This window comes from Penaeus chinensis, chromosome 18 (assembly GCF_019202785.1).
Source record: "Penaeus chinensis breed Huanghai No. 1 chromosome 18, ASM1920278v2, whole genome shotgun sequence".
In the NCBI taxonomy this organism is placed as follows: Eukaryota; Metazoa; Arthropoda; class Malacostraca; order Decapoda; family Penaeidae; genus Penaeus; species Penaeus chinensis.
The window spans coordinates 13,432,466-13,444,965 of NC_061836.1; the positions used below are offsets into that span (position 1 = coordinate 13,432,466).

General features: G+C 36.8%; 1 protein-coding gene across 1 annotated transcript in view; it reads right to left on the reverse strand.

Moving 5' to 3' along the window:
• Positions 1–12,500, reverse strand: part of LOC125034425 (dnaJ homolog subfamily C member 13-like) — a 66,539-nt gene that overhangs the window by 44,232 nt on the left and 9,807 nt on the right. Inside the window, 8 exon segments of the mRNA XM_047626167.1 lie at positions 682–744; positions 746–913; positions 1,301–1,480; positions 1,768–1,975; positions 4,247–4,419; positions 4,668–4,917; positions 5,107–5,358; positions 6,457–6,620. Coding sequence (XP_047482123.1) covers positions 682–744; positions 746–913; positions 1,301–1,480; positions 1,768–1,975; positions 4,247–4,419; positions 4,668–4,917; positions 5,107–5,358; positions 6,457–6,620 — 1,458 coding nt within the window.

The window sequence follows — 12,500 nt, forward strand, 5'->3', positions numbered from 1 at the left end:
ATGCTGCTGGGAAAATGCTGTGCTCATTTTTTCTTTTTTTTTTGTGAAATGCCTCTGCACATAGATGCCTCTGCTATTGCTTAACCACAAAGGAGTCAATTAGTAGACCTTGTGACCTCACCTGATTTCACCTTTCCTTGAATTGGCTATTCATAGCATTTTTACCAATGCTATGAATATCAATGGTATTATTTTTATTTAAGACAATATACTTACTATAATGTTATTGACATTGGTAACAGCAATTTAAGAAAACATTAAATATCTTTAAAAATCAAGGAAAAGGGTAAACAGGTGAGACAGACAGTACTCGTAATTAGCTCATTGGTGACTTAGTACAAATGTAGTCATCTATGTGTAAAAACATTTAATAAAGTAAACTCACAGTGTGCACGACATATATGTACATGCTATACCCTGTCTAATTTGTGTTAACTAGTACCTTTTAATTCATATGAAAATTTTCGCAATTTTACTGACCTCTTTCAATTCTTGAAGCAATTTCAAAACTTGTTCTGACCTTGAACTTCCCTTTTGTCTAATATTTAATTTAATAAATTTCAACCCATTACCCATCCAAAGTACATATAAATATACAATTCACAGCCATAAACTAACATATCATTATGTAGCCATTTGTACAAATGCAGAATAAAGGACAAGTACGGGTTCTCCTCTTACCACTGTCCGTCCTAAAAGATCAACTGCAGATGGGTTTTCTGCTGCCCACAGGGAAACAAGGTGGCCGTGAAAGCTGACGATGAGTGAGGAGTCTACCATCTGATGTTTGAGTGAAGAGTGCAGTGTACAGATGTCTAGGCAGAGCTCCTTCTGTTAATGCCAAGAGCTGCATACGAGCTGGAATGTCGCCTTCACCTTCTTCTATAACAGCCTTCATTACCAATCCTGCACCCTAAGATAATATTTTTGAATTTTTAGTCACATTCAGTAAAAGGGGAATACATTTTTGAAATAATAATAATAACAATAATAATAATAATAATACTAAGCTGTTACAGATCTGAATACATTCATATTGCTGATGCTCTTTAGCAAATTCTAAATCTTTTCTGCTGCCCAGTGCAGCAGAATATGCACATTACAGTATAAATTAGTTACCACATCATATAGACTACAACTAGTCTATCCTACTACATTCTGAACTTTACACACACACACACACACACACACACACACACACACACACACACACACACACACACACACACACACACACACACACACACACACACATATGCATATACATGCATAAACCCATGCAGGCACAAGAGAAGCTTACTTTAACAATGGCTAGAGATGGATGCTGGAAGAGCCTGTAGAGTGACCTCCCATTATCTGCCACCATTTCTAACAAACGATCAAAGTGGGCACCATCAGTTGTTTCACTATATGGGGCGCAGAGAGCAAATGTTAAAAAGTCCAACATCGCCAATACAACAAGTGCACCAGTTCCATGGGACTGAAAATAATAACAAAAAGGTAATGTTAGAATCACTTCCAATGTAAAAAAAATTCCTCTTTTATTTTGTTGAAAAGGCTACTCAGTTACAACCAAACATAATATATATAGGGTAACTTTTGAAGTATTTCTGGGTATTCACAGCACAATAATTACTATACTTGATTACTTTTTGAATGGTTAAAATCACACTTACTAATCATTAAGTAAAAATGTAACCAACAAAGCTTAAGTGAATACAATACTATGGACAAAAGCAAATTAGAGGAGAGTTTAATACTTCTTACCACATGATGGACCCAATTTTCCAATAGTTTCTCTTGAAATGTTGGTGAGGCTAGGAGAGAAGCTTTGTTCAACTGTTCTTGCTTTAGATCAGGATTGTCATGCATAGGCTGCATGAGTGCACACAGCATATCAAGTGCTGCATGATTAATTCCATCATTATTTCTCTGCAGTGCCTTAACTACTTTCCAGCCCACTTTTTCTCGGAACCTTAAAAAAAAGTAATAATTAAATTACACATATACATATAAACACTAAATATATATATATATATATATATATATATATATATATATATATATATATATATATATATATGTATATATTTATATATATATATATATATATATATATATATATATATATATATATATATATATATATATATATATATATATATGACACAAACACAAACACAGTAATGTGTACAAAAATATGAAAAGGAAAACAGCCACAGTAAGAAATGAAAATAAATTGTGACGTTTCAAACTCTTCACGAGTTCCTCTTCAGACGAATAATAAACGTAAATGGATGATCCATTTTGGTTTAATATTCATCTGAAGAGGATTTCATGAAGAGTTCGAAATGTCACAAACAATTTATTTTCAGTTCTTACGGTGGCAGTTTTCCTTTTCACATATATATATATATATATATATATATATATATATATATATATATATATATATATATATATATATATGAACACACACACACACACACACACACACACATATATTCAAAGAATGGGAAATCAGGCGTGGCCACCAGGGCCTACTTATAAACTGGTTGGTTGCTGAGCACATGTGGAGCCATCTGCATGTAACAAAATTCAAACAAACTACAGGACAGTACATAAATCCATGATGTAAATTATGTTATTTACACTATGAGCTCTAATTACTCTGTTTTGAGTTCCCATGCTTTTCAACTGATGAGGCATGCTTTGATTGGCTGAATGGGTGTATCTAAAAATGGAATGAAGTGAGGGATAATCACTTCTTGCTTGACCAAAAAGTGATTACCTCTATCATGTTTTCATGAAATAAATGTACTATTGACCTTGTTTTTCTTGTCCAGGTTGTTCATGACATTCTGGTTTTCCTGTTTACAGGTGTGCTAGAGCCTCCACACCATCTACCTTAGAGTCTTCTGCTAAGTATACAACTTTACTTTTTGTGTTTGTGTGGTTAACCATGTTTTTGAAGACCCTCCTTCTTGTTCAAGTTGTTCACAATGTTCCAACTACAGGTGTGTGAGTTCTCTTGTGCTTTTGACCTCAGAGAATCCTGGTAAATGTACACTTGTTCTTTTTGTGACAGAGTTGAGTGGCTGTTCATGTTTCCCTTTCCTACTCCTTTCCCTTTCTTGTTCCGGTCATCCGGACGACCTTGGGTCTGATTCCGACTGAGATTTAGAGGCTGTTGAGGAGGATAAGCAACACTGGCATGACAGCAGCAGTGAGCAGGAAGACTTGGAGTTAGTGTATGATAGATGTATGAAAGTTCAATGGATATTGAGACACCAATCTTTGTGCACTGTCCAGGAACATACTGTCCTTAGGATTCTGGCATTCATCTGGAAGGAGGGGGACATCCCTCAGATATCTTCAACTGCTTTAGATATCTTCAACTGCTTTCATTGTGTCTGTTATTTTGTAGTGTTGTTAATTCTTAATTCTATGCAGACAACTCTAATGATGGAGTTTGGTACAGTTATACATTCTGGATCTACATGTGCCAGGGCCATGAGAATTTCCTTTCAATATCATGGACATGATGGATGCTGATGACATGTTTGGAAGAGGTTACAAGTTGTGCCTGGAAAATTGGTACAGCTAACAACCCTTTTTCATTATCTACAGTCTTGATCTACCAACACTGTAGATGCTGTCTGGTGCATGCCAAAGATAATGTAGGTCATGATCTGCAATAGTGTGGTTTCTCATATCACAATAACAGACATGCTTTGTCTGTTCTGGATGGACATGAAGCCCATCACAATACTGTTTACCCTTCCAGCTAATCAACATGGGCTTGTGCATATCACACTCAAGTTAATGGTGGATTGCAATTTCAGGATAAAGGATGGCCAACTAGCTCAGTCATCTGAAGATCTTCTTTAATCTCCTGGACACAACTATTGTCAATGCCAGTGCAGTGCATAGAGCACTTGAGGCATGATGTCCTTTAGAGGGGGATGGGGAACCCTATGATATTGCTAATTGACTGTAGTTGTTAAAAATATGCCTAATATCAACAATTACATTACAAAAGAGCAATAATACATAATATATAATTTTGTCTGTTACTTCTGATATCCATTATATGTAGGTCAGTGAAACTGAGGTCTGAGTGTAATTCTAAAAGTTTATCTTGGATGGGGGTTGGACATAAAAGAAAAGTTCCAAAATAGTGAAATGCTTCCTGAAATAGTACACCAAACTTAGAGGAATAATGAGCAAATTGTGTATCTCTCACCTGGGGAGTGATGTTAGAGAAGCAAAACCTGCTTTTGATGCAACTAATCTACGCAGGGCATGGAACTGTGCCTCAACTTCTTCAGCTGGTAATGTTGCTTGATCTCCTTCTCGGAGCACAAGTGCCCCTAAGGCACCAGTTATTAATTTTTCTTTATTTTCAGCAAATAAACCCTGTTTGTAAAGATGAATGTTCCAGTTACCAATAATAAAACTCAATGCTCTGTCTTGTCATATGAAGTCAGATTTTTTACTTCGGATTCTGACCATGTAATAAGAATTTCATGAAAATTTCAGTAGCAAATATCCTTTAGAAAGTGAGATTGCATTTAATAGTTAATCATAACAAAATTACAAAATATAAGAAAACAAACAGTCTGACAGTTTGATATAAGCAAACCAAATTGATATAAAATACATACCTCAGCAGTCACAGCATGTAGCAGCCCGGAATAGGAAACATTTACATTAAATCTTTCAACTGCTTCAGCAAAAGTCCAACCAGGAGGAGGCTGTTGAATAAACTTGAGGTGCATGGATTCTACTTCCTCATCTACAGGAACTTCGAGAGGACCAAGCCTCTTCCCTCTTGGAGTTGGTGTCATTCGGACATGAACATCTAGGTTGCCAGAGGCTCGGACACCATCAATCAGTGACGCTAATAAGGCATCACTGTTGATGAAATATAAGTTAAATATAAGTTATTACTCCTAAAGATTTGTGTATATATAATAGAACATGTTGCTGTAGTTTCACGTGGTCTGAGGTCAAACCTGGGTCATTTTGTACATTAGATAACCAAAGTTATTATACAACAGATCTTATTTAAAAGCTAGAAATCTGGATCCTGATCAAACTTACCGGTCAGATGATGTATAAACCCTGTTGCCTCCTCTTACATATTCTATTGTGAGCATTTGTGGATTTTCTTGGTGGCGGACTAGAGCAAATATATCCGAGAGTGGTTTCAGGGTGACAATGGCATAGGAATTAGGGTCACGTTCTAACAAACAGGATTCACTAATACAGAGTGTTCTTCTTACTGGGTCATTGTGACGGCGGCTCACTTTATGGACTGTGAATTCACACAGAGATGTGATGTGTTCATCCCCACTAGAAAAAAGAAAGTGCATTAATAAATTTGAAATAGTAACAATACAAATAATAATAATAAAAATAATAATTAACCCAATGCCACCAGATTGGCATGTATGTACATGCTATGCCCACTGTGAGTATACTTTATCAATTGTTTTTACATATAGATGGCTACACTTGTACTAAGTCACCAATGAGTCAGTTACAAGTACTGCTTGTCTCAACCGTTTACCCTTTTCCTTGATTTACGAAAATATCTTATTTTGTTGTTCGTAATGTTTATAACATTATTGTAATTATAATGTCTATGATGAAAATAACAATGATATTCATAGCATCATAAGAAAAAAAAAAATATATAATTATATATATATATATATATATATATATATATAATATATATATATATATATATATATATATATATATATATATATATATATATATATGTATATATATAAATATATATATATATATATATATATATATATATATATATATATATATATATATGTATATGTATATGTATATGTATATGTATATGTATATGTATATGTATATGTATATGTATATGTATATGTATATGTATATGTATATGTATATGTATATGTATATGTATATGTATATATATGTATATGTATATGTGTATATATATATATATATATATATATATATATATATATATATATATATATTACATTATCTCATATTGCTGTTCCTATTGTCAATTACATTACAGTAATTATAATATCTATAATAAAAATAACACCATTGATATTCAGAGCATTAGTAAATAACAAAACCAATGTTTTTTTCGTTGATTCAAGGAATGGTGAAATCAAGTAACGTCACAAGGTCTACTAATTGACATCTTTGTGGTAAGTACTAACAGAGCCTTCTATGTCAAGAGACATTTCACAATTTTTTTTTAAATGAGCACAGCTTTTACCCGGCAATAATTAGTTAAGCACATCTTTATAAACAGAAATATTTAAAAGATACAATAAGCTTTGGAACTCTTTATCCCATTTTCTATTAAACCACTGCACTGTGTTTAAAGTGAATTCTACAATCTAAACTTCTTTGGAGTTGTATTGCAATAATGATTCTTACCTGTATTTACCAACTCTGATTTCCTGTGCTTGTTGTAATGTGATACACACTTTCTTGGCATTTATGCTGATACCAACATATTTCTTTGCATTATCTTCAACCTTCTTTAGAATTTCATCTCGACGGTCTGTTGAGAAGATGTGTAATCTACCAAATCCTCCACTCTGCAAAAAATGATTTACTATTATGTTGAATCAAACTCATGTACAACCAATAAAGATAGAAAATATTAGTATATGTACGCCATGTAGCTGGAATTACAAATATACTTATACTATGAAGCCTTTTTTTCTTTTCTTTTCTTTTCTAGGTCCATGTTTACACTTTTGTGATAAGTGAAGCCTAAAATCTGTCCAACATATCCAAACCTTTGGATAGACAAAACAGCTAATCCTAGTAATCACTCATTACTAAATGCCTCTTCAATATGACCATCATCACTATATTTTTATCAAACTATGGGATCAGTTTGTTTGAGCAGCCATTGCGATGCTGCAAAAAGCTAGTTGTGGTTAATGGTTAATGGTTAAAAGAAATATATGTTAGCCATCAAAGGTCATATGGTGAAAAAGGTGGAAATGAGTTAACAATCAGTATAAGATGTTGTAGTACAATGTAGGATAGAATGTTTGTGAAAAGGGTATAGAGAGGGAGTAAATGGAATACAGTGGGTGATTTGTAAACGGGGATGTGGTTATAGGTATATGGCGATTAGATCAAATGGAGAGTATTTGTCTGAGAAAGGGAGAGAAACACACAACTGCAAAAGAGCTATTATGAAACAATCAAAGGGTAATATGGTAAGAAATGATAGTTGTAGATGTAGAAGAATTATAAGAATGAAATAAGGAAACAGGGAAAGGTGATGAAGCATTGGGAAAAGTGTCAGGAGGGGAGGGATCCACAGAAAAACATAGTTGTGACATAAGGGAGTCACGTGAGCACTGAAGTGGGGGTGGTAAGGATAATGGCGATGCATAGGGAGGAGAGGATGGGGCGTTTTTTGGGTGAGTGGGAGGAAGAGGGGTAGGGGGGAACTTGAGGAGGAGGAGGATGGATATTGGCAGATACTTTGAATGTAGAGTGAATGAAGGGATTAGAGGGTGGATGAGGGAGTGGATCATTCTCTTGAGCCATGTTTATGAACTTTTGGATGTCCTCAAAAGTTTCTGGAGGGGAGTTGGGCAGGGAGGTTTGAGAAATAAAGGCTTTTTTTTATGTGGAGAAGATGGAATAGATGTCTGAGGAGCAGAGGGAGGGGTGGGTGTAGGAGAGGATGTGGTAGGAGAAGATGGAGTGGAATGCTTAGATTGTCTCGTGTGACAAGTAAAGAGAGAGGGAGGATGGGGAGGGGTAGGCACCAGGGAAGTGGTAGAGATTGGAGAGTTATTAGTGATAGGTTGGTTTGGGGTAGAGGGAAGAGATAGTGGGGGAGATGCTGAGACTTCTTGAGAAGATGGGAAAAGAGCAGAGTGAAGGACAGTTTTCGAATAGATAGAAAGAGAAAAACCTTGTTGGTGTGCTTCTTCTCCAGCCTCACGTAGAGTGACACCTGGTTTGAATCTGAGAACTGCTACCTCAGATTTTAGCTTGTAGGCAGGGCAGCTTCTATAAAATATATTATGAGAGCCACCACAATTGACACATGTGCATGACTGAGCAGAGCAATTTGAACGGTGATGACCAGGTTGAGCACATAGAGAGCAGTGGACTGTGGAGAGTGTTTGGCTGGATGACCAAAACACCAACATTTCTGACACTGATGGGGAAGAGATTGATATGGTTGGACAGGGCAGGACACTCCATTAATATAAACTTCATGGGGGAGGTCATGTTTACGGAAGCTAATCTTGGCAATATTGGTGTAGGACTTTTGTTAGTCTCTGGGAGGAGTAGTGTAGCACTGGACTGCCACTGCATTATAGTCAATAAAGAATGTGAGCAAGTAATTTCCACACTCAAAAGGTTTGTAGAGGTGAAAGCAGTAGAAAGACGAGGGTAGGAGGAAGATGGGTGGTATGGAGATATTAGTGGTATTAGTATCAGCCAGAGCCGTGGTCCAAGGAAAGGCAGGGGTCAGGAAACCAATGAAATCTAATTCAAATATGCTAGTTTATGAACGAGCAAGCCTTAATGCCCCTAACTAGGGTAGGAAATCTTCATTATTGGCCATGGTGAGTCTCAAATAAATGGGGAGAGGAAACATTCTACCCATGTGGGTCCCCATGAAGGGTAAGGGCTAGATAACTGACCAAGGGAATACCGTGCCCATGGCTCCCGGAGGCTGTTCATGACTGACATAAAGCCAGCCTTTCATCCTTTCAGCACAGCTCTCACATGAACTAGATGAACTAGAGAAGGAAAGGAAAGGGGGAGAAGAAAAGACCATGCAAAATTAGTTGAGGTGAGGGCTGAGGTCCAAGGTAGGGGTGATCCTCTACAATGGCAGTTGGTCAGAGCGGACGAAAATAGTTCCAGTACAAGTATTAAGGGAGGAGTGAGGTTGGGCAGGAATAGGTTTACCAGTGAGGTCAGTGAGTATAGATAGGGCATGAGCTTGGGACACAGATGTAACTGTAACAAGATGTCAACGATTGGAACGACTGCAAAAGGAAACTTTGCCTACCTGTTTTTTAAGACATTTTTGGAAGAGAAGGGTATTATCAGAGTAAGATGCTGTAGGGGGAATCACAAAGCATTGATCCCCCTTGGCTAGGCCAAAAAGGGTACTCAAAAGGTTTGTAGAGGTGAAAGCAGTAGAAAGACGAGGGTAGGAGGAAGATGGGTGGTATGGAGATATTAGTGGTATTAGTATCAGCCAGAGCCGTGGTCCAAGGAAAGGCAGGGGTCAGGAAACCAATGAAATCTAATTCAAATATGCTAGTTTATGAACGAGCAAGCCTTAATGCCCCTAACTAGGGTAGGAAATCTTCATTATTGGCCATGGTGAGTCTCAAATAAATGGGGAGAGGAAACATTCTACCCATGTGGGTCCCCATGAAGGGTAAGGGCTAGATAACTGACCAAGGGAATACCGTGCCCATGGCTCCCGGAGGCTGTTCATGACTGACATAAAGCCAGCCTTTCATCCTTTCAGCACAGCTCTCACATGAACTAGATGAACTAGAGAAGGAAAGGAAAGGGGGAGAAGAAAAGACCATGCAAAATTAGTTGAGGTGAGGGCTGAGGTCCAAGGTAGGGGTGATCCTCTACAATGGACCCTAGTCTCTGTTTCCTAAGCCTCCCCATGACAACGACAAGTAAGGGATTAGAGGGGGAAACTAGTTGCGATTTTAGACTTTGTTAGCTTTGAATTCCTGTTCCTAGTGACTTTATTTCCTGAATTATAATATAATTTTTTTTAGTCAGCTTTGGTAGTCTTCATCTCTGTATGAGGAAGCATGACATGTAACTTTTCAGTGCTAGTTTGTGTACCTAAAGTAATGCAAAGTATCAAGTCTACCTTGATGCCCAGACTGGTGGCAAGAACTTTACCTAGATGAAGTAATTTGATGACTCACATTCCCACATGCTAGTGCCATCTGGCAGCAATCTCCTACCTCCTCTATTTTGCTGTTTGGTTTAGCTCCAGATAAATAATCTTTAGATTCACTACATTCCTCTTACTTCCTTCATCACTTGCCAGGATAGAACACCTTTCCATGCCAGTCTGTTTCTACATCAATGGTGATTCTGTGTTGTTTTTCTGTTTATGTTACCTTATCATTAAATTATATCTACTGTGTATTCATATTAACAGGTATGGAACGTAACTTATTAGTGCATGTATATCTTTCTTGGTCATACATCTTTATTATACAACTGTCTGTTTCCTTGGTGTGAATGCTGTCATAGGCACTCTTTCTGTGTGAGAAGTCTGATGAGTGAATTTTGCGGGGCCATTTGCTTTCAGGTTTTATCATTTTAGGCCTTATCTCATGATAGTGCAAATAGTTAGAGATATATGAATGACTGGAACTTGAGGCAATGCATGCGTGGATCTTTCCCTTAACCTGTTGGATCCGGTTGATATGACTATCATGTCATGAAAAAAATCTAGGTCGAGGGGCAGGTGACATGAACAAGCCATCATGGGAAAATCTAGCTGTGGGCCATATGACGCGAACCTGCTGTCATGAGCATTGCAGCTGAAGGCCGGGATGATGGAAAAGATTTGCCACGAATGCACAAACCTATTGGGAGGGTTATTTTACTCATTTGGTGATTTTGCATTATTCCCATCAATGTATGTATGAAATGAAATATTGTGAGTGGTGACTGGAAGGGCACCAGCTCCATGGAGGACGCCATTTCCATACTCAGCATCATATTCCTGGCGATGTGAGCGGCACAGGTTGTTTTACAGAAAATTGAATATTACCTAAAAAAGTAACATAGTGTTACATAGTTTTATTTTTCTTGCACTGAGTTGTTGACTACCTTGAAAGGTGATTAGAGTCTGTGCAAAGAAAAAAAGTTATTACTATCTGGATAATGCAAATCAAATGGCAAATATGGACAATAGAAAATGCCCAAAATGGTAAAATATGCTTATGCATAAAATGAGTGGTTCCCTACAAGCACTCAGCAGAGCGGCCACTCAAGTAAGCCTATTGCCTAGATTTTTGGTGATGTGATTGGTGTGACACATCTAGATCCAATGGGTTAACCCTCTGACAATGGCTTTTACCCATGCCACACTGATCTACATATTGGATGCTGTGTGCAGTCACCTGCTCAAGTGAAAAATGAACAGCATGGGAAATGTGTCTACAATATTAGCTATGGCATATATGATCTTTCAATAAACAAGGCTAAAGAGTAAATGTAAGCCTACTTTGGTAATGTGGGGATTAGTTTAGGATGTGAATGTTGAACAGCCCACTCTTTGTAAGCTCTCAGTCTCATGTCAAAGACTACAGTCATGGCCAAACAAATGAACCAATATCTAAAGCTCAACAGAGCAGGTATGACTGTATATGGAATGGATTCTATTTACAAAGCATACCTTGGCATGGATAAATACCATATGGCATGAATGCATTTCATGGTTTCCGAATGCATTATGCACTATATGTCAAATGATATTTCTCATTAGGCCTTCATACCAGATCTCCATAAGCTCCACACCATTCTTAAAAAACTCTTCTTTTTTATAACTGAAAAATAGCTTGTAAATTAGGTAAATTTGATCTGGAAAAGGTTTATAAGCTTTTAAATATGATCCAAAAAAGACTTCAATACATTTAAATATGAACCATTTCAGGAATAAAGAGGTGAACAAGGTGGGGGGAAAGAAAGAAAAGAAAAATGTGTTTTATGCAAAATGGCTGAGTGGGAATCATGGTTTGGCAAAAACCAAGATTATTATTTGTAAGCTGCATGTATGAGTGCTTGTTGTACTGATGTTATGAAATCTAATAACCTGAAAAATATAATTACTAATTTATAACATCTTCCCTTTACTCTTTTAGGAAGAAATAATCTATATTGTGCTATGGAAAACATCAGACTGAACATCCACTCTGTTTTCTACATAGGACAGCTTCCAAAACAACTAGTTCTAAGTTATAAATTGTCTGGTTCTTTAACACATTAACCATGCAGGATAATATCATAATCTCACCCCTCTTGTGGAGTCCTTCCCAGAGATCCCCTGCCAGAGCAGCACAAGATATTTGAGTGAGAGGAGGCAGGTAACATATTTACAGCTAAAGTGGCTATCACACTAACATATTTCTGCCAGGTCTTATGACAACTAAAACTCTCCTAACATCAGGCCACATGCCCCATCACTGTGTACCCAAATCATACCTGAAACTTTTTGATCCAAGTGCTTTGATATCTATCATGTTGTTCAAGTGCCTACATAGACTGACTAGCCTTTACATGCTCACTGTCTGATAATAATTAAGAAAAAAATACAACAATATTACAGTTCATGGCAGTAGAATAATACTATGTGGTTAGGCTAAATACAAGCATAAATGCAAGAATCATGCATAAGAATTCAATGGTTCTCTATGTTTCCCACATTTTAATCT